The 25,357-nt window shown below is 51.8% G+C and overlaps 3 protein-coding genes and 1 long non-coding RNA gene across 5 annotated transcripts in view; 3 read left to right on the top strand and 1 right to left on the bottom strand.

Moving 5' to 3' along the window:
* Positions 1-7: 7 nt before the first annotated feature.
* On the top strand, positions 8-5,243 carry HOXA13 (homeobox A13). Its single transcript, XM_011938591.1, has 2 exons — positions 8-470; positions 1,195-5,243. Exons 1-2 carry the CDS (start codon positions 95-97, stop codon positions 1,437-1,439), a joined length of 621 nt encoding a protein of 206 aa, XP_011793981.1. The 5' UTR covers positions 8-94; the 3' UTR covers positions 1,440-5,243.
* A 5,047-nt stretch (positions 5,244-10,290) lies between these two features.
* On the bottom strand, positions 10,291-14,557 carry LOC105509378. 2 transcript variants are annotated; one of them, XR_001001428.1, is made up of 2 exons: positions 13,321-14,557; positions 10,291-10,983 (listed from the first exon to the last, which is right to left on the bottom strand). It is a non-coding gene; the product is annotated as an uncharacterized LOC105509378 (long non-coding RNA). The 2 variants fall into 2 exon arrangements; XR_001001427.1 differs by lacking the exon at positions 10,291-10,983 and adding an exon at positions 12,732-12,894.
* HOXA11 (homeobox A11) lies at positions 14,345-18,047 on the top strand. The gene is made up of 2 exons (XM_011938590.1): positions 14,345-15,135; positions 16,536-18,047. Exons 1-2 carry the CDS (start codon positions 14,430-14,432, stop codon positions 16,766-16,768), a joined length of 939 nt encoding a protein of 312 aa, XP_011793980.1. The 5' UTR covers positions 14,345-14,429; the 3' UTR covers positions 16,769-18,047.
* Positions 18,048-19,324: 1,277 nt separating this feature from the next.
* The window catches only part of HOXA10 (homeobox A10), a 9,627-nt gene continuing 3,594 nt past the window's right edge, over positions 19,325-25,357 (top strand). Inside the window, exon 1 of the mRNA XM_011938587.1 lies at positions 19,325-19,936. Within this exon, the coding sequence (XP_011793977.1) occupies positions 19,927-19,936 (10 nt within the window). The 5' untranslated portion in view covers positions 19,325-19,926. The remainder of the gene's footprint in view (positions 19,937-25,357) is intronic.

Genomic DNA, 25,357 nt, shown 5'->3' with positions numbered 1-25,357 from the left:
ATGCAGTCCCTGCTCGGCAGCGGCGCAGAGCTCGTCGGGGCCCGCGGCGCTGCCCTATGGCTACTTCGGCAGCGGCTACTACCCGTGCGCCCGCATGGGCCCGCACCCCAACGCCATCAAGTCGTGCGCACAGCCCGCCTCGGCCGCCGCCGCCGCCGCCGCCTTCGCGGACAAGTACATGGATACCGCCGGCCCAGCGGCCGAGGAGTTCAGCTCCCGCGCTAAGGAGTTCGCCTTCTACCACCAGGGCTACGCAGCCGGGCCTTACCACCACCATCAGCCCATGCCTGGCTACCTGGATATGCCAGTGGTGCCGGGCCTCGGGGGCCCCGGCGAGTCGCGCCACGAGCCCCTGGGTCTTCCCATGGAAAGCTACCAGCCCTGGGCGCTGCCCAACGGCTGGAACGGCCAAATGTACTGCCCCAAAGAGCAGGCGCAGCCTCCCCACCTCTGGAAGTCCACTCTGCCCGGTAAATGGCTACATATTCCCAGCCCTGGTCTTCCGGCTCTGCTCCAGCTTCTCCTCCGCTCGCACCCGGGCGATCCTGGGTTCCCTTCTGTTCTCTTCCTGGTCTGCCCTAGCGGCTCTGCACCCCTGGGAGCCCACGCATGGCTGGCTGGGGCTGCCTGCACTGCCTTGAGTTGAGCTGGTCCCTGGCCCTCCCTGGGTGAGGGGTGGCTGGGAGAGAACTTGTGGGGACCGCGGCTAGCTTCCCTCTCCCTCTGCGCCCCGCCCTCCCCAGCCCCTGACACCAATTTAAGGATGAGAAATTTACCAGAAAACGGCTCCCCAAATTGCCCCTCCCTATTCATTCTCTCAAAAATGGCTTCAGTGTAGAAGCTTCGAGTATTAGGACGGGCACCCAGAAAGGAGCCAGGCACAGAAGTGTTGTACCTTGAGCCTGGCGCTAAGGTGTGGGCCGCTGGACCAGGCTATCTCTCGAAGCTGCCTACGCGTTGCTCCTTCAGGATGGCCGGGTTGGGGACGTCACTGGAGCCCTGGGCGATTTCATTTCAGTTCAGAACTAACCACCTTCCCCACTGACCCTCTAGGCTTTGGCAGAAGGCCGGATTGTACAGCGCGTGGCAAAGAGCAGCCGGGCGCTGCAAGGCGGGTGGCTCAGATCGAGCTGTCGCCTATGCCCTGGCTGGGGTCCGATCCCTGTGTAACTTGCCTTCTCCCTTATCTTCTAGACGTGGTCTCCCATCCCTCGGATGCCAGCTCTTATAGGAGGGGGAGAAAGAAGCGCGTGCCTTATACCAAGGTGCAATTAAAAGAACTTGAACGGGAATACGCCACGAACAAATTCATTACTAAGGACAAACGGAGGCGGATATCAGCCACGACGAATCTCTCTGAGCGGCAGGTCACAATCTGGTTCCAAAACAGGAGGGTTAAAGAGAAAAAAGTCATCAACAAACTGAAAACCACTAGTTAATGGATTAAAAATGGAACAAGAAGGCAACTTGAAGAAACGCTTCAGAACTTGTTGCTTTGCCCAGATAATGATGATAATGCTTAATAATAATTGAAGAATGGGAAAGAGAAAGAGACAGACACTGGCATTTTGCTCTCCTGAAGGAGATCTCTGTCTCTTTAATGGAATCTACAACTGTTTTAAAACTTTAAGAAAGGTAAAGACTGCCAGTTCTTTCGCCAACCCCACCAGCCCAGCCCGTTAAATGTCAAACGTCAACCCCCAAAATACGCAATTTCAGATAAGTTACACAGTTACTGAAATCTTGTAAGTATTTATGTGATCGTTATATTTTAGGACACTGTGTTAGATGGTAAAAATCTGGAAGTTGGTTACAAAAGCAAGAGGCCATTGTAAACATCTGCTTGTCCTTCTTAGGTCGCCATTCCCTTTGCATGTTAAGCGTCTGCTCAGGTAAATCTTAGTGAAATTCCTGCCGTTGTTGTATGTTCCGCAAAACATTTTATGTATAGATTTAGAGGGGAAAAGAGAAGGTACTGAAATAATAATCTTGGAATATTTGCTGTGAAGGGAAAACGGGAGAGAAAACTCTTCTGAGGATCATTTGTCTTGGTAGTATAGTAAAACCAACCAGCTGAACCTTTCAGGCAACAAGAGAAACCGAGTTGGTAATGTCCTTTCCAGAATAATTTTTAATTGCTTATAACAAGCATATTTTGTGGCATTTGGACTATATTTACTGCCCCAATATCCGTTATTTTCCAAAGGATTTGGTATCTTTTTGAAAATGTTTAAATCATCAGATGATCCGCAGAATTCACTTTATTTGAGAAATCCCGAAAGTTTCCATCCCAACATGATGGACTTCGGTTTGAACACAATTCGTTTTTTCATTTGAATTGGCATTTCGCAATATTTGCTAAACATTTGCTGGAGAAATCATTTTTCTTTTTTCTTTTTTAGAAAACTCAAAATGAAAATTCATTCCCCTGAAATATTTAGGTGTCTTCATTCTATATTTTGATCTATTAAGAGATTAGTATTTTTCCATGTTTATTGTTTTATCAGACTGCATTAGAAAAATTAGTGATTCATCTTCACAGCACATTTTTAAGCAGTTATTTCAACCAGCACATTCATTTTGTTCATATTCACTACAGAATGATATCTTGTAAATAAAGACACTCAGCACACTGTGAAAATGTATTTGTGCACCTGCTTTTTAAATATTTCTACTAAAAATGAAAAAAGAAAAAACCTTAGACCTGTAGATAGTGATGTAGTGGTATTAATTCTGTTAATAAAATAGTCACTGCCATTAAAATCTGCAGAAAATACTCTTTTCTTTCCTATGCTAAATGTGCACTGCACAGAAAGAAAAGCAGCAGGTTTGTCTTACATAAACCAAGGACCATTCTTTATTATTATTCAGTACTTTTTTTGCTACCAAATTTTTAAGAAAAGGGAGAAACCCCTCATAACTAAAATCCTAAAAAATGATAAGTGCTTCAAGGAGATTAAAGTGTCAGATATTCCAAAAGGGGGAGAAAAGAAAGGAGGAAGAGATAGTATGAATTCCCAGGCTCCCTGTGGAAAATGAAAACCAGTTGTTTTGTATCAGCAATGCCTAGGCTGTCGTATTTTAAAATCTGCTGTTGGGTCTGCATGTGTCTGAGAGGGCAGGTTTTGATATCTGTTGAAATGACAGGACTACGAAAGGCCTTAAACCTTGACCTTGACGAAAAAAGACAATTTGTGACCTTGACTTTTGACAGCTCATGAATTGGCCTTAGCTGGATTAGTAGATCAAGGGCGCCACCTCGCGTTGACAAGCCTCCTTGTAATTCTTCAACCAAGGGAATCAAGAGCTCTTACCTCCTTGACTTTAGAGATTCAGTACTCAATTATTTGGCTCCAGATGGAGCAAATTTGAATATATGTAAATTATACATGTCCCTGTATATATGTAAATATATATCATATGTGTACACATGTATACATTTGCATATTAGTCCTTGTGTGTGCTTGTATATATATTTGTAGAATCTGTACAGATATCGTATCATTAATTGCTAATGACCCAAGATATTGTAATTTAAGGTGATTCCTAGAGTTGAGGTACAAAATGTACTTTACAAGATGAAGCCTTGTTCCTTTTCTCTAATGGCTAAGTTCGATTTGTCTTCACAGTGGCTTTCTCTGCATCAGATTTCTGCAGATCTGCTTTAAAGCTGTACATTTTTGTTACAGTCAAAGATGTGTTCTTAAATCACCATTCTTTCCTGGTCCTCACCCTCCAATGTGGTCTCGCATTCTAATTAGAGCTACTGAGGAGTCTTTACAGCAAATTAAGATTCAGATGCCTTGCTAATTCTAGAGTTCTAGAGTTAGGTTTCAGAAATTCTAAGAAACCCCTCTTGAGAGGTCAGTAAAGAAGACTTAATATTTCATATCTACAAAATGACCACAGGATTGGATACAGATCTGAGTTATCCTAGATAACTCAGAGCTGAGTACTGCTCCAGGGTGGTGTGCAATCTTATATTGATGCTTGTGAATCTGCCATTTTATTTGTAGGATAAATAAATATGTTTAGTATTAACAACTTCCATCAAAACTATAATAATAATATATCTGCTGTTGACCTCTAACAACAATCAGGTGCTGTGTTCAGAGTCATAAAGAATACATATGTATGTTTGTATATTTAATACACACATAGGATAATGTGTTTTTGTCGAATCTATGCTATGCACATATGTATTAAAATGTTGGTGGAACCAGTAGCCGTGGGATGCAGAATTGTGAGATGCAGGCTAATTTTATCTTTATATTAGAGGAAAATAACAGTGAATGGAAGAACCAGATTCAACATTTTGTGGAAAATAATATTGATTGGTTACAAAAGTGGCTGCCGGAAACCTCTCCAACCTCTCCTGAGGACTCACAGCTTCTTTATAGATGAGAATTATGGAAAGAGTCTCTAAAGCTGTCTCAAAAACAGGCTGGTGTTGAAACATACATATCGAAAGGGCTTGAGAAATTCAATTATGTTTTGCTGCCCTGAGGATTTTCACTCCACTTGTGGAAACAAATGATAATGTTGCTTCAGACCCACCTCTCCACCTCTTGTTCCAAACAGTACTCCATTTCCAAATGAGCTGCCATCAAGCCAAAGTAACAACTTTCTCCCAAAATGTTTAAAGTGGTGGAAAATCCCCTCAAAGCTGGATCAAACTGTGTGTTTAAGAACAGCTCCAAAAGGGACTCTTCTGTTGACGGGGGATATTTTTCTTTAGATGTAAGAAATATTCTGAGCCTCGAGCCTAGGAAGGAGGCCAACAGCAGCTCTCCAGCCGGGATACCGCCCCTTTCGAATGCCATCACCACTACAGGAACCCTGGGTAAAGTAGTAGCCTTCTTTTTTCTCTCTAGTTTTTGAAACTGTAATGACAGAAGATATTTCAGGGTTGTTGTCGGTTTTTTTCCCCCAGTTCTAAAACGGTCATTGATAGGATCGATCTTACCTAACTCTCCTCCTATTTAAAATTTCTATGGATCTACCAGATAACCAGAGGTGGGCATGGATTATTTATGATGGCTCCTTTAATGCCCAAATAGCAATCAGTCTAAAACCTGAAAGAAAAAAAAAAAGTCCAAGGAGAGACCAGCTACCTCCTGAAAAACAGGAATAATAGTATCAGCCACTGATCCATGGATAATGTTGTTGAAAACCTGACTGAAGTATTTTTTTCTAAAAAGAAAACTCTTCCTGAATTAAAGAAAAAAATAAAAATAGGACTTAAAAAAAAACCTACTTTTTCTATCTGCTCTCAGTACTGTCATATTTATTTAGTTACTTTAAGTGGATGATTGTTAAATGTCGCTGTGCATTTTACTCCTATTTGTGACTGATGCAGAGCTGAAGCCACCCATTCAAGTTGTGGGTTAAAAATAAATAAATAACAGAAAAGGAAAGAAAAAAATTAAAACAACCTAGTTGAAATCTTTTCTTAAAAATTTACCACTAGGCAGCGAAATTCAGCTGCAGATGCAACATTTGTGTGTGGAGAGTTGACACAGATTTCACTTTGTAATAGATGTAAGTGCAGATTGCACTCTGCTGCAAGTGTTTGGAGGGCTCGGTGAAGATGCAGTGTCTTGCTTCCTCTGCGAATTCCCGAGTTCAGGAGCCCAGACGGAGGTTGCCCTGGACTGCTAATCCCCAGACCCGGTGGGTTCAGAGGCGCCCTCCTGGATTTGCGGACCTCTCCCAAGGAGACGCTAGGGGCTTGCTGATTTATGCGCATTCCTTTAAACTTGATCGAATGCGTGTCAGCCGACCAAGACCTGGAGAATCAGAGAAATGTGCAGCGAGTTGCTCACATCCCGTTTCTCATAAGCGAAGATGTAGAGTTATCCAAAAGGCAGTGGGAGATTTATGCCTAGGTTTTAGGACAGGCACGCTAATTAAGTTTTCATCTGCTAGGCCGCCGGGTCCATAACAGCCGGCCTCATTCTTTATGAAAATGCCCACTCAATCCTCGTGCATCTACCTATCTCTGATGAATGCCTGAATAGTGCTTGCTATTTTTAATTTTATTTTAAAGGGAAGAAAAAAGACACTGGCGCAGAAAAATTCCTCCACGAAAGCAGCCAAGGCCTTGCCACAGTTGATTTCATTTCTGCCCGGCTCTCGTGGCGCTGAAGAGCCGGATCCACCGGGCAGAAATAATTACAACGCGTCTCAGAGATTTCCAAACCTCTAAGGGCTGTTGTGCGGCGACATAGGACCTCCCCCAGGTACTGGGGTGTGAACTCCGAGAGCTACCTGATGTCGCGCCCCTCGGGGACTGAGGCGCGGCCCCAAACCCTCCAAGCTTCTACAAGAACCCCCTACTCAAAATGGAGGCTCAGGCCGGTGGAAAGCCGGCCTCCCTCGGACGGCACGCGGGCCGGTCGGGGCTGCGGTAGGACGGCGGGCTGATGTCCCAGCGCGGAACCGCGAGAGCCGGGTCTGTGCGGGTGAGTGGTCCCGCAACTGCAGGCTGACGTCACCGCAGGCCGCGCGGGCCTTCGCGGGACTCCCCGGGCGCGGCTGGATCAGCACAAGCCGACTTCAAGGAATGTTTGGTGCGGGTGCCCACTTCTCCGCCCCGCCCCACCCTCCCCAAGGGAATAATCCGGTATTTAATCTCTCCCGGTCTTAATTCTTGGCAGCGTGGAAGGTGGTTTGCAACGGGAAATAAAACTTGACAGGAGCATTTTCTCTAAAAGGGATTTTGAGACGAGCTGAAAAGAAACCGTGTTTTTCTCTACCAAATACTTCCGCTTTCTGAACCCGGAGCCGAGGGGAGGGAGCGATCCGAGGGAGCGGAGAGCAAGCCGGGCACGCGGGGCCACGCTGTGCACCCCACCGGCCGCGCCGGCCGCCCGGGAGGGAGGCAGCCTCGGGCACCGCTGCGCCCCGCGCCTGTACCACGCTCCGCGCCGCTGGGCTGTAGGCCCCGGCGCCGCCCGCAGCCCGAGGTCGGGACCCCGCGCATGGGACCGTGGCACCGGCAGGTCCCAGTTGGCACCCAGAGTGGTACCCAGGCGCTGGTTGAGGGAGGCTGGGGTCAGGCGAGAGAAGAGGGCCCTGGAGAGAGGGCCTTAAGGAGCTTGGCGTTAGCTCTGAGCCTCTGGCCTGGGGGGGTTGGCAACAGCAGCTTGCAAGAAGGGTGGTGAGAGCAGGGCTGGGGGCTTTGTTTCCGGCCTCGGGTCTGCGGACTCTGCACAAAATGGAGGGGGAAAGGGGGTGAGCGCGCAGCAGGCGTGGGTCGAGCGGACTGCTATTGGGTGGAGGAGGCTGGAGAGAGCAGAGTCCCCCTCCCCGCCGCTCAGCGAGCGCCCTTCTCTCTCGCCGTAAAGGTCAAGTCCTCCGCGCCACGGCCGCCTTCCATGGTCAGGGCCGGTCGCTGCCGCGGCCTCAAGAAGGCACAAGACGCACAGTTAGCTTGCTGCAAGCGGGTTCTGGTAGCCTGGGCTCTGGGCTCGTGCACTGGAGGCAGAGGTTCTTTCTTGATTTCCAACTCTCCCATTCCCAGCCCTGTTGGAAAGGAGTCCTGGCAGCCACGGGTGGCCCAGGCTGTGTCCCCGTCCCAGAAGAGCGGGATTTGTCCCAGTCCAGCAGACTTCGGAGCCCGCTGAGGCCTAGCAGGGCGAGAGGGAGCGCCTGCAAGCCCAGGGGAGAGGACGTGGCTGGATCGGAGTTATGGGTCCTGGTAGGAACATAGGGCCGAGCAGGGCCGACTTGGCGGGGAAGAGGATAGGGGAGCCAAGACCCTGCTGGAGAGCCTCTTCTGGGGTCCCTGAGTCCAGGCCCCTCCGTAGTGCGTGGCAGGCCTTTGGTGAGACCCTTGATGCTCTTCTCCTGCCTAAAATCCACACTGAGATGTGAGGCGCAATCTTCCAAGGTAAAAACCCCTGACTCCCAGCCCCCCAAGAATCCTTCACTGCACTCTGCAAGGGAGAGAGCCCCTTACCTCCTGCCCATAGCCTGCCTCCAGCAGGTCAGAGCATCAGGCCCTGCGGTAAACAGTTAGCTTAAGCCTGATCTGCCGCTGAGCCTATCTCTCCAGGTGAACCAAAGAGGACGTGCAAAGGATTTCTTTTCGCGGAAGCGAAAAATCTGGGTTGTACCCCTAGGGCTACATGGCTGGGCTGGGCTGTGGGGGCATATATAGCAGAAACAATTGTCTGTGAATGGGTAGCAGAAATGCCTGGCAGCGTGTGTAGGGGAGGAGGGCTGGGTGGGGTGATGGTTCTTCTCAAGCCTGGAATGTGAGCTACCACGAGCACTGAGTGGAAATGGAGCTGCCCTAGGAAGCATTTGGAGCTTTGTGGCATGGGGGCTTCCTGTGAGCTACAGCTGTGGGGACCGAGACCGAAGGACCCAGAGCCAACCTTCGGGTTGGGCCACCCCCTTTTGTCTTCTTTATCTCAGACACACTCTGCTGGGAAACCCGTTTGGGCCAAAGCTGCATGGGGAATGGAAGGCAGACCCTGAGAACTAGGGCTTTGCCCTTCAAAGTCTCCCCCACCCCATTTGTTCCCACTCTATAGGAAAAAGAAGTCTAATAATTGGCAACAATAAAAATAAAAATAGTTATTAAAGGAAGTAATCTTCTCTTCTCCCTTCAGTTTGGGATCCACTAATGTAAATGATAACCAGATTGCTTGGGTACTTGAGACCCTCAGCTGAGCCCTGTGCCCCACTCTGCAGTGGCCAGGGGAAGAGCATGGGCCTTTTCAGATATTTAGGGGCTTTGAAGGATGACTGAAACTGCCAGTCAGACCAAGCAGAATTATGAGGTCAACTTCAGGGCACTACCTGGTTCTGAGCTTTTAGGAAGTGTAGGGGACCTTGGAGGAGGGTGAGTGTCTCAGCAAAGGGACAAATTAACCCCTGCCTCCACCTGGTAGTGACAGAGGTGATCTCTTGATTTTGTATCGAAGCATCAGTGCTGCCTTTGGGCAGCGCCTGGAAAATGTGATGGATTGGCAATGATCTGGCAATAAGCCATGACCTGAGAACAAATACTGGGAGATCTCCTGGGCCTTCCCGGGCAACCCACCTCCCCAGCTCACCATGGAAAACAGACGTGCCCACAGGAACCCTTCTATTTGGAAGGAGATATTCCTGAAATGGAGAAGAGCTCTGTTGCCATTTCTACCCAGGGCCTCCCGGCCAGTTCTTGCACCTGTGTGCAGTATGATCACCAGGGTTGAAATACTCTTCTGTGTAGCTTTCTAGAAACAGCACGACATTTGTGAACAGAGGAAAGTAAGGGCTTAGGCAAGCAGGAGGAGGCAAAATATTGATGGTGCCCTAAGCAATCCAACAAGAGAGAAACTTAACTGTAGCCATCTGGGAGTGAGATTCAGTCTGTCAAGTGGGTCCTTACCCCTCCCAGGCCTATCCCATCTGGGTTGCCCAGCCTAGAAAAGCAGCAGCTGGGTCTGCAGAAGAGAAGGAGGAAGTGTTGGGGAAGAAAGGAGGGTAGAGAAGGGAGGGGAGAGGAAGAGAGATAAGCTGGACTTGGTGGGGCCTTGGGGTGGAGTATTCCAACGAAGGAGATGGGAGACTTAGTTCAGGCCCTGGTGGAGGCCCGAAGTTGGGGAAGAGTCAGGGACCTAACAGCCCCTCTTCTCTGCACCTGAGTATTGGGTGCCCTCCAGTGGTACCTCAGCCCTTGCTCAGTCTAGCAGAGGCATCAAAAAAGGTAGGGAAGAGTCCCAGCAGGTGAGAATGGCTGGAAGGAGGCAGGGCAGGAGACAGGAACTGTAGGGGGCACAGGAGCAGGATCAGGAACTGTAGGGGGACAGGACCCCCTTGAGAAGGACAGTGGTGACTGGGGCAGCTTGGCATTGACATTGAGACTATGGACAAATGCTGGGCATTCAAAGGCCTGCATGTGCAAGTACTGGGGACTTCGCATTCTTAGATTTCTGGAACGAGGAGCAGCTGCTGCCTCCCAAGCCAACCCCAAGGAGAGAAGAGGGTGGCCCAGCAGCTTTGTCAGTTGGAGCTGGGAAGCCTGGAGTGTGGAGGTGCTCCCGGCCACCCGGCTCTATCCTCCCTTGGAGTGAGAGGGTGTTAAGCTGCCTGTCAAGTAACGATCCTTGCAGCTCACATCCCTTGAATGACTGTGCTGGAAACGCCCCCAGCACAACAACCACGGTAACAAGGCCTCGCATTGCCCGGTGTACACCGACGGCTTCAAGGCCACCCCGCCTGGGCACTGCCCGCCGGCACCCTCCCGCTGCCTCCCGGACCCCTCCAGCTGCAAGAAGAAGCGGAGGCGGCAGAGGCGCCTGGACCCACTTTATTCCGATATTCCGCCTGCAAAGGCGGTGGAACGAAGCGTAAGGCTCAGCGATGGTCGTCCCCAGAGAGGAGGGTCCCGGAGGCGCTGCGCAAGCCCCCCCTCCCCAACCCTTCGGGCCAAATCAGACGAAGCCTCGGAAAGGCTCGGTCTGTTTTGCTGACCAAATCTCCTTGTTAGCTGTTTCCGCCTGACAAGCCTGGCGCAGGCGTCGGCCTTCTCCTCTCCGGGTGGCCACCTCCAAATGCCGCACGGGGAGCGATGGGGCCCGGCCTTGCGGAGGGCTGCCTGGACCTTGAAATTTGGAAAAAACAAGAAGAGACTGAACCGGCTCCCTCCCTTCTCTGCAGACACACACGCACCGTCAGGCCGCCGCCACTTCCTGCCTTTGTTTTTCTTCCTCCAAACATTTTTTGGCCTCTTGCATTAGCCGCGGTGGGGCTCTGGGTTGACGATAAAAGGAAATACACCCTGAACAGTTTTCTGGAGATGGCGCGAGCTCCGGAGCTCCTGAGAAAGAACAGCTCCTGGGAAGCCAGTCGCCAGGGCCAATGTCACAGCCTTACCCGCGCCGGCCTCTTCAAGAAATGGAACTCGGACTTGGCCTTCCGGGGCGGCTTTAGCCTCAGTCGGGTCTTTCCCAGAGCCCAGTGGGTTACGCTCGGCTGTTGGACCTCCTGCAAAGCTGAAGAGTCAATCATAGGATCAGAGCAAAGTCAAAACCAAGGACCCGAAGGTCTGCCTTCTCTTCTTCCCCTAAATTTGGTCTGATCCTCAGAGCTGCGCCCACCCCTCACCCCAGCCGCCTGCCTGGGGAAACCTTCACATTCACACCGCCAGCGTATTCCGCACACAAGGGCAGGAGCCGGCAAAACTGGGACATTGCGCAGTCTGGGGGACCTGAGTACCCTTCTCCTATTCCTGCTGGGCAACTAAAAGCTTTCGGTCACTCCAGGCTTTTTCCCTTCTGCTGATATCAAAAGTCTTTTCCCTCATCCATCTTCAGGGCAGCGCCCCCACACACCCCCTTCCAGGCTGCAAGTCCCTCCGGGCACCCGGCTTCGGTGCAGCCTACCGAAATGCCCTGCCAGCCGCTCCCGGAGCGCCTTTTTCACCCCCAGCCTTTTATCCGGAATTCGCCTTTGTCTCCTGCGGACACCCATGGGATCCAGCCCTGCCAGCACCCTCTCGGTGTGGCCCTCCAGGAGGACACGGGAGGCAATGGTTATGTGGAACAGCGCACACCCCCATACCGACCTTTCTGCCGGGACCGCTCTCCCTGACACCAGGGAAAAACCGATCTAATTAAGAGAGGGGCTGCGTGCCGCTGGGGGAGGTGGCCTGGCATCTCCCGCTGGCGGGCCACCACAGCCCCGTCTGTTCAGGCACAAGCTGAAGTTGACTGCCAAAACTGCTATAAAACCGCAGGTCTGTCTAGAACTGTTTTCGGTTTTCCTAGACGCCCCCGGGTTCAATTATGGTCTTAAAAGCCCTAATACAAGTGCAAGAATTTGTTTGCCTTCACCCAGGGGCGGGGCGAGCCCCGCAATGGTGGCGCCTTTGTTATGGCAAAGTCACTGAAACCCTTCATGCATTCCTTTTGTTCGAAGGTAGGGGTGGTGAGGACTGGGTGGGCTGCAGAGAGAGAGTTTGGGATAGCCAAAATCAAGCCAGGGAACAGCTCGAATACCTTTGTTTGAAACCTCTCCTTCTGTCTTTTATATTCTGTCTCTAAAAAAGAGGTGCTGTGGAGAAACAAATATTTTGCCTTGTTGGTCACTGCTGGAAATAGAAGTTTTTTCGCCGCAGGGCAATTCTGTAAATGTGCTTCCCAGCTTTAGGAGGTCTGAAGCTACTTTTCTCCAATAACCTTCCTTCCCATTGGAACTTCTCACTCACAGCACTGCTGCCCTCTGGACAAGCCACAGTGGACAAATATGTCAAGCTAAAGATGAACAAATAATTTCAAGTTCAGTTCTCAGGGATTCAAGGGACATGAAAGTTCTTGTAGCAAATCTTGAATAAAGAGTTCATTAAACCAATGTGTCCAAGTAGCTTGATTTGTGATAAGCAATCCTTGCAAAGGTGGTGGTGGGGGCAGGTGGAGAGCCACAGAAACATTAACGCTAGTAAATTAGTTTACTCGACTATAGAGTAATTACTCGATATTATTGATATTTACAGCAGGTATTCAAATGCAATGGTAGGCCATTATTTGGAGAAAATACATAATGAGAATATTTCTTTTCCAGTACGATACATGATTAGATTTGTTATTGAGTCAGTTACAGTCAGCTCAGCAATAAATAAATAAATCGATGATGACACTTATATACCAAAGATCTTAGAGTTTATACTCTAAATCTCCCCCAAAATATGTAAATACCTTTGGCTATTTCCTGGAGAGGGAAAAGCAAAAGGTTATCTTTTTATATATCTTTTATTCTCCTTCAGCAACACCCCAGATCGTTCCAAGAAGAGAGTTGTTGGGAGGCTTCAGGTCTGGGCCCCTCTCAGCTCCTGGCCCTGCCTGGCTGCTCTGTGTCCTCTCCCTTCTTTCGCTTCCTCCAAACATTGCTCCTTCAATCCTGCAGGTTGTGGAGCGTATTTTGCCTTCTTAATTTATTTTTTTCCTCTTCTCAAGAAAGCTAGACTCAGAGTATTGCTATGGTTTCTCTTTATCCTTAGCACAAACCTAGCCTTTTAAAGGCATACCTGTCCCCCCAGGTGCAGGGAGTTGGGGAAGCACCTCTCCTTTCTCTGGCATTGTATTCCTTCTGTGGAATCAACAGTAGGAAAGGCACAGAGCTCTCTGAGTTTTTGCCCTGCACATCCCTTGCTTTCACTCTCACACATTGCAAGGAAAGAGAGAAGGAGAGCAGGAGAGTAGGCGAGTTACCCCTTTCTCAGCCACCTCTCCTTGGCCCTCAGCCCGTCCTTTCCACCCCCATTCTCCCCTCACCCCTGGAGCTCTGCAAGCAGCCTGGTGGGCCCCCCACGAAGATGCAGCATACCCAGGAGAAGGCTCCTCGGATGTCAGCGCCTCTAAAGCAGCCCAAGGGTTGCCTCAATTGCATGGTTTCCCGCGTCTTCAGCTCCAGAAGACCAGGCAGATGGGTGGACCGGTGAGCAGCGGGGCAGCCCCTCTGCCGAGTCACTCCGAAGCCCGGCAGGCAGCGAGGAGGAGGGGGTTTCTCCAAGGACAGAAGGTGGGATGAGGAGGCAGGCAGGGAAGATGAGGGGAGAGGTGGATCCCGGGTAAGACGAAGGCCCTTCCGGGCCCTGCGGATCAGTGACAAACCGCGGGGAGAAGCCGTTCTGGCTGTGGGCGGTTTAGGGACGGAAGGCACTAAAGCGCTTCGGAAGTGACCATGAATGAGAGAGTGTAATCAAGTCACCGTGCAAATCGGACAAGCCACGAGGCAGGCACATCCACGGCTTCAAACTCTGGCCCCGAAGGGGTTCCGGCTAGGGTCGGAGGCAGAGGCGCTTCCCAGAGCAAGTCTATGGGCGGGGGGGGGGGGGGGGACTGCGAAGAAGAGGGTGCAAATGCGAGCCTCCAGAACAGACTCCGAGACCACAAGCCACACAGCGACGGGCTCCCACCTGGCTATCCCCAGTCCAGGGCACCCCTCACCCACCCGGGGAGCTGCGGGTGGGAGGTGGGGACGAGAGTTGAGCTCTCACCGCCCTCTGCACACTCGAGAACCAGGACCCTGCAATTGAGCACAAGCATGCTGCATGGGGGCGCACCCCAGCCTCTCCGCGCGCCGGGAGGCCCCCAGCCAACATGAGTTACACCGGCGATTACGTGCTTTCGGTGAGAACACCGAGTGACGATCTGTTGCTTCCCCTGAGGTGGCTACAAAGAAAGGAAGCCGGGAGGGAGGGGAGGGGAGGAAAAAAAAAAAAAGGAAAGGGGGGGAAAAAGGCCCGGACTAGCTCGCAGCTTGTCAATTTCAACATCGGGTCACATGACCAGCACCTCCCTGCTAAGGATGGGGATAGATTTCCACGTCAGCTTACGTCTCCAAATTTCTACTTCACGGATCCGCTTCAAAGAGGCAGCTGCAGTGGAGAATCATGTTAAGCTCGGCTACTGCGGAGAGCCCAAGGTAGCCCAATGATGGATTTTGATGAGCGTGGTCCCTGCTCCTCTAACATGTATTTGCCAAGTTGTACTTACTACGTCTCGGGTCCAGATTTCTCCAGCCTCCCTTCTTTTCTGCCCCAGACCCCGTCTTCGCGCCCAATGACATACTCCTACTCCTCCAACCTGCCCCAGGTCCAACCCGTGCGCGAAGTGACCTTCAGAGAGTACGCCATTGAGCCCGCCACTAAATGGCACCCCCGCGGCAATCTGGCCCACTGCTACTCCGCGGAGGAGCTCGTGCACAGAGACTGCCTGCAGGCGCCCAGCGCGGCCGGCGTGCCTGGCGACGTGCTGGCCAAGAGCTCGGCCAACGTCTACCACCACCCCACCCCCGCCGTCTCGTCCAATTTCTATAGCACCGTGGGCAGGAACGGCGTCCTGCCACAGGCTTTCGACCAGTTTTTCGAGACAGCCTACGGCACCCCGGAAAACCTCGCCTCCTCCGACTACCCCGGGGACAAGAGCGCCGAGAAGGGGCCCCCGGCGGCCACGGCGACCTCCGCGGCGGCGGCGGCGGCAGCCACGGGCGCGCCGGCAACTTCAAGTTCGGACAGCGGCGGCGGCGGCTGCCGGGAGACGGCGGCGGCGGAGGAGAAAGAGCGGCGGCGGCGCCCCGAGAGCAGCAGCAGCCCAGAGTCATCTTCCGGCCACACTGAGGACAAGGCCGGCGGCTCCAGTACGTATAAAGGCAGCGCCCTGCGCTTTATGAAAGGGGAGTTGGAAATCTAGCGCAGCACCGCTGTTAAATTTTTATATGCTGTTTTATAAGCATATAAGGTTTATGAAGGGCCTGTAGGTTTCCCCCAACAAAACTTTGTTATAAAAGGCGGGATCACGTGGCGAGTGCTGAAATTGGCCGTGAAATACCCACCGGCCAAGGCATGCCTGCAAAAAAAAAAAAAACAACTCCTCTTTTCCCTTTTTTCCCTTCTCAGCTCCCAAGCCCGGCAGCTCGACCCCGCTCGGGGCCAGCTCCGGGCTGGGGAGCCAGAGGTGGGCGCCTGTAAATTCCCCCTGCAAGGGCTTCGGGAGCCTTTGATAGCGAGGTAATCCGGAGATTTTTATAAAAGCCATGTGTTGCGCCAGGACTCCAGTCCGGCCGGGATTCAAAGGCGTCGCTGTTTAACCACGGCGCTAGGAGCGCGTTTAACAGATAAAGTAGCCCGCTTAGCTCCAGCAATATATTAAAAGAAACAAATTAACCCAAAGTTGGCCTTTTTGTCCAAAGGAAGCCATTTTCCTCTGGCGTGGTGGCAATTACGTGCCTCCTTCTGCCCAACTGCATGTTATTCACAATTGTTATTCAATCTGTCAAAAGCGATTTTTTTTCTTGTCTTGTGGGTCTTTTTTTTTTTTGGTAAGGGGGATCAAGTAGAGCCTGCCCGCAGCTTCGGGAAGCCCCCTTTCCCTTCACCCTGTCTAAGATAGCGCCGCTGCTCTGCCGTGTGCAGGGTGACCGTATGTCCGTGGTGCTCAGCTAAGGCCTAGGGTTGGGGGCTTCCGCTGCCACCTCCCCAACTCGGGGGAGCCGGGAGGCTGGCTGGGGAGGCAGGAGCTGGTGGCCAGGACTCAGGCTGACAAAGACCCGGCAGCCGCCCCAGATGTTAACGACTGCCCAGTCTTGGCCGCAGCCTGGAAAGATTGGGACTGGAGCCGCCTTTACTGCCTTGGGAAGGGGCAGCCCAGGTGCTGGAAGGTGAAATGTCCGCAGGCGGCTGTTTGTTTAGTCTGGCCGGCGAGAGGCAGCCGGCAACCCCCACTCGGCTGCTTTCAAAGAGGCTTAGGCAGCGCAAACTCGCCTGTTGCTGTGCGAAGCCCTCCTTTCTGTTCTGGGGGCAGCGGGAGCAGCTTCCCCGGGGGCCTATCTAGGGAGCTGGCTTTTATCTGTGGCTGAGCCTCCAACTGCGACGGTTCCAAGCATGCAGTCATAGCGTTAAAGGCAGGGGCCTGGGGAGACTTTGACGGGGCTTGGGCTGGACCACTCGTCCCTGTGGCAGCCCTTCTCCTCAGCTATGGGCTCTGGTGTGGATTGCAGCCCCACACCTGACTCACCCCCTGCCTTTTCTCCCTCCACAGGTGGCCAACGCACCCGCAAAAAGCGCTGCCCCTATACCAAGTACCAGATCCGAGAGCTGGAGCGGGAGTTCTTCTTCAGCGTCTACATCAACAAAGAGAAGCGCCTGCAACTGTCCCGCATGCTCAACCTCACTGATCGTCAAGTCAAAATCTGGTTTCAGAACAGGAGAATGAAGGAAAAAAAAATTAACAGAGACCGTTTACAGTACTACTCAGCGAATCCACTCCTCTAAGGCTCCAGCAGCTGGAATTGGGTGGGGGGCTTCATACACATGAGATAATATGCAGATTTTGCCCTTGACAAGGTCAAGCCACGTGGTGACTTTTGAAAAGAGGTGTGCAAGATAGGGATGCATGGAGATAGCCCCACAAGAGGCGGCCTGGGACTCTCTTGATTAAGATCTCAGTGGTTAAGATTCCTAATAATCATTGGATTCTGAGAGCTGTGTATCAGCTAGAATGACAGGTTTGGGACCCCTGGTGGTTCACTCTTGGAGCCTGCAGAGCGGTGGGCTGGGTGTGGTCTCCACTGGGGACTGGGCCCCCTGCCAGACCCCCTGGAGGCTAACCCCTCCACATCCTCCCTCTACTGGGAGCCTACCCACCCCCAGGACCCCTGAGTCAAAAAGCTGTGTGCTCTCCAAGACCAGTTCAGCTTGGGGACAGGGGCAGGAGGAAGGGGTAGGATTACTAGGTGCCCAGAATGAGGCTGCTTTCCAAAGCCAATGTGAACGGCGGCGGCTGGACTTAGAGGTGGCTATGAGGTGGAAGAGGGCTGCAAATCCTTGTGGGAAAAGAAATCTGTGATTCCAGGTGGCGTCAGTGTCTTTCCACTCCTCCTAGCCACCCACCACACTTATCCAGCCCTGAGTTCCTAGCCACCGCCTCCTACAGCCCACCTGGCTTTTCTTTCTACCAAAAGAGGGTCTTGGTTCCAGCCTACCACTCAGGCCCAAAGCCTCCTCACAGAGTGGACTGTTCCCTGAGGTGGGAGATAAGGAAAAGCCAAGAAGCTGCAGCCAGGCCACTGGCCCCTGAGATCTCTGCAGGAAATGGCTGTGGAGTGCGGCAGTTTGGCAAACTCTCCACCACATGTAATGAAGCTTGGATTTGCTCAGTGTCTGGCTGCGGAGCAGCAGGCCTGGCCAGCAGGTCTCCAGCTTTGGCTATGAGGGCCTTGAGTCCCCCAAAACACCGGGTTCCAGCACCACACTCTACCCTCATTGGCTCCTGAACTGAGCTTGGAAGCTTCTGGTGACCTTCCAAGAGCCTGAGAGTGAGGTGGAATTATTTTAAAAGATAAATATTATATTATATATATATATTTCCCTGAAAGAACCAAAGCGAATTTTAAAAGATGCAATGTAGAGGGGAAAAGAGATGATGAAAATATTTAAAGGCTCTATCTGTTTACAGTGTTTCATGGTTAAACTCGCTCACTGCTAAGAATATTTGAATGTATGCTTCATACAGGGATAGTGTTCAAAAAACTTGTAAATAAAGGAACCATAACTGATTTTGTTTTTCTTTCTTTCTTTCTTTCTTTCTTTCTTTCTTTCTTTCTTCGCCATTAGTTGATTTCCTTTGGGGTGTTGGAGGGGGTGGAAAAGGTATTGAGAATGGTCTTTTTAATCTCTTGCAACATTTGGAAAGTGTTAGGGAAATGCTCAGAGGCAGTCGGCCTGCCCAGACTGGGGATCTCATCTGGGAAAGGCAGGCACCCTCCCGTTGAATCTCCTTTGCTTTCCTTTATTCAGAAATGTCTATTGGCTCCATTTGTACTGGGAGTGTTGGCCTGTCCTCAATTCTGGTTCTTACTCACCATGTGTGTTGCAGCATGTATACAGGCAACTGGACACAAGGAAAATAAAGACGGTGGAAATTGGAGTATCCTGGTGTGACATTCCTCTCCCTGATCGCCTTTTACTGCCAAATGTCTGCCCCCTCCCCGCCCCCAAAAAAATGCCCTACCTAGTTGAGGGGCAAGTTATCAGGCCCCTGAGAGGGTGAGAAGGTGACTAAGTCAGGAATTGGCTACAATAGAAGCCAGGCTTAGGAAGCCAAGGTGGTTGGCTATGTCCTTGTGGGAAGCAGGAACCTGGGGTTGGGGTATCTCAGGGCCTGGAATAATGGACTTTATCCCCTCAGACTGACCTCAGTCCTGGAGAGGGCCTTGGGGCCTGAGGTGGCCAACAGGTCAGACCCCAGGCTGCCCTCGCTCACCTCAGGACCGCTAGGCCTACAGTGGGACCGTCCGGGGGCCCGTGGAGGCTTCAGCAAGTCCGGTCTGGGTTCCAAGGCAGAGCAGACTCCCAGGAGCCTCTAAGGGTGCTTTCTCCCCACTCCCAGCGGAGGCTGTTTTTTCCCTTTGGGAAAAAAGAAAGAAAGAAAAAAAAAAGGATGCCGGTTTCCTCTTTGTTTGCTGCCTTTGAACTTCTGCCTTAAAATTGGACATCACCCATAACCTTGAGGAGAAGGGCTGAAAGGACAGAACCCTTTGTTGCCCACCCCACCCTCTCTTCAGCCACCCAGGCAGGGCCAGAGGAGCAGATAGGGTCGCATTTGGAGAGAGGCCCCAGACCCCACTCTGTTTATTTGTTTGTGTGTTTGTCTAACTGGCGCGACTGGGGAAATCGAGCTGAAAGGGGAGTGGGACAGACCCCGAGATGAATGTCTAGGTTGATAGGCAGACACGCAGAAACGAACAAGGGCCCTCCTGGGGGGCAGGGAGGGGGCGGGCTGGGAAGCCTGGGTTTAGGGAAAGACTTCCTTTGGGATGGTTAAAGATTAACCAAAGTCTCTCAAGTTGCTAGAGAGAGTCTAGTCAGGAGGACTGCTCGCGGGCGGGCGGCGGGCGGGCGCGGGTTTGATTTCTGAGCCCTATAAAAGCCCATCCTCCGATGGCTGTGACAATGCGGTCGTAAACCCGTCCGGGGCCGGCGAATTTGCATATTTGGAATGCGCTGCTATAAACCCGGCTGGGGTTTTGCAGCGATTTCTTAGATGTAAAAATGAGATCTCAATAGCAGCGGGCTGGGCACATCCTCTCCTCTCTCCCTCTCTGCCCGGAGCCGATTTCCCTCTCTCCGCTCGGGGCTGGAGCTCCGGCCCAACATGGGCGCGCAGCCGCCACGAGATGGCGCACTTCCGATCAATGTCAAAGCCGCCGGGGAGCCGGGAACCCCAGCGTGATTCTTGGCCTTTGTTCGTTTCTGATACTAAGAGCAGCACGGTACATTATTTCACTTGTCCCGCTCCCCTTCGTATCAGAAAAAGGGGGCTCACCCTCAAGAAGTGGTTGGTATTGTAATTTAAAGCAACGCGCATTCGCTAGGCCTCGCGAGCGTCGCCGCGCGGAGAAGCCAGCTGCCTCTTGGCAGTGATTTCGGAAATGTGTCAAGGTAAGAGGCCACAAGTTTAGCAATTTCAGTCTGGTGGGGCGCGAGTGGGAAGGTGGCCGGTGTCTAAGCAGGGTTCTCGGGAACGTGGCTGGGTTTGTGGAGTGATGCGGTAAGGAGCCCCCACCCCATTGCTGCCGAAGGTTGGAAAGCAGGGGGAGGCCTAAGTAGAAAAGTTGAGGATTTTATTTCCTTGCGCTAGCATTTCACCCAAGGCGAATCGTTCGATTTTTGTAGAAATATTCAGAATAGAATGGGCTAGGGATGAGAGGTATCTAGGAGAAAGGGTTCCAGCTGTGCTGGGATAAGGGGCCTGTGGGAGCGGGAAAAAAAAGAGAGAGAGAGATGATCGGGGGTTGAGGAAAACAGAAAGTTTCCATTCTAAACAATGGGGTGGTAGAAGTCTGCGGCCGCTAAGGCGAGCGCATTCCCAGGGGCAGACGTCCTGGAGGTCACTGGTTTCCTACTAGGTGCATCTCTAGGTCTGCCCAGTAGCTTGGAGAAAACCTTTGTTCCGAAGAAGGCCAATTCGGAGAAGTCGCATGTGATTTTTGAGAGTGCCAGACAAGTCTCTGTATTGCATACTTGGAGTGCGCTGTTATAAACCCGGCGATTTTGCAGCAATTTCTTACATGTGAAAATTAGATCTTTTGTAAAAGATATTTTGCAAATATGCAAAAATGTATTGGTAAATACTAACACTTTTTTTCTTTAAAGCTGGGGCCGAGGATAAATTTTGACAGAGCAATCACTCCGTCGGGGTTGTCATCAAACACATTTTAAATGATAAAAATTCACTTACATTTGGAGGGCCGATTCAAATTCCCTCTTTCTCCTGTATTTATTTTTTAATACTATTTTTCCATTAGTTTCCCACATCTTTTTCTTTTCCCAAATATACAGTGCATGGTGAGTAGGGGGAATCCCAGAAAAAATAGGCACTCTCTGTTGTGTAAATTTTGCCTATCATAGCCTTTGCTGAAGGCTGGCTCCCAAACTATGCCGGAGCAAAGCAACAAGGCAAGAAATGAGCGTTCACCCAGTGAGCTGCTCTCTGCAGCGGGAGCCCGCCCTACAATGCCCGAGCTGCCTCCAGTTCTAAGGCAAGAGGAGGTTTATTATGAACAAAACTAAGAATATTGCAATTCAAAGGGTGTGTGAAAAAGCCTCAACACTTCCCTAACAGGGGTGGGGCCATCTCAATGGTTGGATTTAGAAAAACTTTAGAAGTATGTTGTTTAGTAATAGATTGCACCTGATAGATTCAAAACAGACACATCAAATATCCCTGAAAATGTTGACATTCTTAAAGATGAATCAGAAAAGAACGTCATTGCTTGTGGAAAAATTTTCTAACTATGCATAAATGCATGGATCTGAGAAGCTCCGATTTTTAAAAATTTTTTTTGCTAAAGCCAGATATGTAAAAGCAGACTTTATTTTTCCTCTGTGGGGCTGCGGCCCAACTCCACCGCTGGATAATTCAGAGCCTTGAAAGCATTGAGAGTGCCCTCCAGAAACAAATTTTTTACCAGCAGTTTCGATCTCAGGACCTGGTATTTTTTCTTTAGGAACTTGTTTTTCATAATAGTTTATTTCTCATTGCTTACAAGGGCCTACTCAGAAGGAGTACCTAGTGAACTGCAGCCTGATCCTTGCCGAAGGCCTTAATCCATGGGCCTGGTGTTTACTTTGGCCCCATAGGGCTGGCGGGCTATTACCCAGGTAGAAATGGGCAGTATTTCCTCCTAAATTAAACATGGGCTCCGGAGGTGACTGTGTAACCGCTGCATAAGGCCTGGTTGAGGCAAGCAGGCACTGAAGATTTAGGTCAAAGTTACCCTGAGGGAGAGGGAGAAATTTAGTAGCTGGGAAGAATGGCAAAAAGAAAGAAGGCAAACGAGCACGAGGGAGGAAAAGTGCTTGGAAGCCGACCCACACTACAATTGAATCGCTTTCTTAATCTCTTGGGGTAGGGAATCTCAGGAAAGCCTAAGCGCTCAATAACTGGAATATTTTATTGAGAAACCTAACACTTCAGTGTTAAAGTCTAGAGAGCATGGGAGCCTTGGGGATCGGTCGCAGATGCTGGGGGCTAGGAGACCAACCGAGAGGGCCAGGGAGGTGTTTAACTTGAGCTTCTGCTGCGTTGGTATCCTCTCATTTGAACCAGCAGCAGTAGGCCCGCCTGCAGCCAGCCGGCTCACGGACAGTGTCTCGCTGTGTTTCCCGCTCAGCAAGCCCTGGTGGGAGTTGGAAGGCAGTCCTGGGCCAGAGAGGGGCTGCCATACACGAGCTTACACACTCTTTTTAAAAGCAAGAAAGAGCTCAAGCCCAACATCCCGTTTGGTTTATTACAAGGGGGAAAAGTCATGCTAAAGAAACACATCTGGCTCACCACAAAAAGGTCACTGAAGACCCAAGTGCCAATGCCATGGCCTGCGAGACCCATAGCAGGCCTTCCGGCTCCTCTACTCTTCAGCTGAGGCAGCCTTTTGTAGCAGATGCAGTACAAACTGACTTTTGTAACCTTGGTTGGCACGTGCAGGTCCCTGGATTCTATCCAGCCTAGAATCCCATTTGGCTGCCCTATAGGGCCCTGACCTGGGCTGTCTGCCGCAGGGCACCCAGCTTGTCTTACCAGCTAAATTGGCAGGGCCCCCAAGTCCCAGGAGACTGGGGGACTCTGGAGGACCTAAGGAAAAGACTGAGGGGTGTGTGAACTCCTTCGAAATGATGGGTCAAATTGTGGGAATATACCGATATGCGTTTTTCACAGAATGAGTCAAAACTTACTTAGATTTTCCAGAAAGGTCCTGACTCCCTAAAAGGTTAGGAAAGATAAGTTAAGATCATTGTCTTTTACTTTATTTGTATAGCCTCCACTATCTCAAAAATATACTGGACCTTCCCAGATGTTGGCCTGGGAAGCTGCTTTCTGCATTTAGCCTGGAGAGGCATGACTCTAGGCCCAAGTCCTGGCCCACTGACCTGCTATGGCTCATTATCCTCGAGGAAACCTCGATGCTCTTGCGACCCACTTCCCAAATGACACAGCTTTTCTGAGAGGCATGGGCAGTGCTGAAGAGCAAAGCTTCCTTCCTAGGCAGTCCCCAGCTCTGTGGCATTTCCAGGTGGCATTGCTAAGGGCAACAGTCTCAGCCAGTTCCACCCGTCTGGTGAGCAGGGTAAGGACAAGGCAGATCCAGGAAGCTAAAGATAGGGCCATTGGCTGCGGTGCTCTGAAGCTTTTCTGCATTCAGGTTCGTCTGCCTCATGGGCCTAGCAGGTAGAGAATTTACCTTGGCCTTGGGCACAGGAGCATGTGAAGAGCGAAGGCGAGTTAATCTCTCGGTCTTGATTCCTCTAAGCCGCTGCTGCGGCTTCAAGACCCTGTCAGGCTGGAGAGAACTGGCTTGCTTATGCTCTCTCCCCTCCTGTTTCTCTCTCTCTTTTCTCTCCCTCTGTCCGTCTCTCCTTCTATCTCTCTCTTTTTCTCTCCATCCTCCTCCTCGGCACCCTGATGCTCAGTCCTCAAGGCCCGGTCACCGTGGGGCGCCGAGGTTGAAGTAGCCGGAAACTCTGCGCTAGCGGTGGCGTGGCCTTCTGGACCCGGAGCTCGGAGCAGCCATGGCCCACAGCGACCACAGCTGCTTGAATCTCAGAAGCCAGACCTTTAGCTCTACCTAGCCAGCTCTCTCGTGCGCTTTCGGGGTCCTCTCAGGCTCCTCTTCCACCTTGGGCTGGATTCACATTGGGCAAAGTGCCGCGTATGACCTGGATGCAAGAGTCTTTCCCAGCTGAAGGCAGCGGCCTGAGCGGTCTGTTTCCTGGGATGCCGACGTTCAGCAATGCCAGCTCCGAGTGGAGCCGGAGGGGCGGGCGGCCTGGAGTATCCTGGAGACCTGTAGCCCACAGGCCAGGGGCAAGGCAGTGACCTCCGGGGCTCCCCTGGATCTGCCCGGAAAAGGTTGCATTTCCTGAGACTAGCATGAGGCTCACACTTGGGGGCTAGCACCCCAGGCCGGCCATTTCCAGTTGGCTAAAACAGAGCCCCTGAGTCTGCTGAGCAAAGGGCCTGGCCTCCACATGCTCTTATAACAGGGCCATGAGCCCAGCCCGGCCTTGCAGGGAAAGGATTTCCTCACCGGGGCCTCGTTAAAATGCACACACTGCAGGAGCAAGGACTGCCCTAGCTGAGGGTATGGGAGGGAGGGGAAGAGGGGAGGGGACAGAGAGGCAGGAGTGTAGTGACACTGGTTCTTGTTGTAGCCTCCAGGAGCGTATGAGTGCCAAAGCTAACAGGAGAGCAGGAACATAAGGCAGCAGAGGTGTACTCCGGGCACACCCCCCGAAGTCTCTCACTTTGGTCCAGCCAAGGACCCCAGGGCCAACATTTTACTTCCCTGAAATGACTGTGGGCTTAGAGTCTTCCCTACGTGATGAGGGGATGCTTGGACCTGGCTCTGGCCTCAGGAGTGGGAGTGGGGCCGGCTTTCCGTCAAGGTTGACAGCAGCTTCCCACCCCCAGTCCTGCCAGCCCACCAAAGTCCGCTGACAGGAGTTGTAGAGAAGGCAAGCCAGATGAGCACAGCACCACAGAAGAAGATCCTAACTGGATCAACGGACTGGGGGAGAAAAGTGTTGGGGGTTGGGGCTAGGGAACAACCATTGCATTTTGAGGAAAAATCTGTGGGATGCTGGAAGTAGAGGCAAGTCGGCTTCCAGTTCACTCTGGGCCCCTGACACTCTGAGGATTTTGACAGCCATAGGGCCAGGTCATTTTGAGGATGCAGAATTCAGACAAGGGGCCAGCTCCTGATCCAGAGCTGCATGGGAAACGCGTGAGTCCCCGACATGGCCAGTGGTCAGAGTACACCGGGGACTAGTGGCAGCTTCTGCGACAGGGATGGTGAGCACCCAAGGCAGACTGGGCGCGCACCATAAACACCCCACTTGTTAACTGTGCGGGGCCCAAGGGCGCCTCAAACGGACCCCTGTATGGGGCTCACGTCCGGGTAGGGGCGGGGCGAGCCCAGTGGCCAGGCCCCCCACCAACCACGTTGGGGCAGCCCCCACAGCTCCCGGCCTTCGGGCCAAGGTGCCGGGCGTGCGTCTCCTGGCCCATCAATACAGATTACATATTTATATCAATCGCGGGCTTCGAGGGCGCCCTCGGAGAGCGGCCCCGCGCCTACGAAACCAAACTGGGAGTGGTCGCGCGGAAACTCTGGCTCGGGATTGGCTGCGGGCGCCCGCCGCGGTGCGGGGGGATTGCTAATCGTATTCAGCATGTTTTGCACAAGAAATGTCAGCCAGAAAGGGCTATCTGCTCCCTTCGCCAAATTATCCCACAACAATGTCATGCTCGGAGAGCCCCGCCGCGAACTCTTTTTTGGTCGACTCGCTCATCAACTCTGGCAG

The sequence above is a fragment of the Colobus angolensis genome, unplaced genomic scaffold (genome assembly GCF_000951035.1).
Source record: "Colobus angolensis palliatus isolate OR3802 unplaced genomic scaffold, Cang.pa_1.0 Scaffold175, whole genome shotgun sequence".
NCBI classification, from domain to species: Eukaryota; Metazoa; Chordata; class Mammalia; order Primates; family Cercopithecidae; genus Colobus; species Colobus angolensis.
Note: the sequence above shows the minus strand (reverse complement) of the source record. Positions and strands in the feature narration are given on the sequence as shown.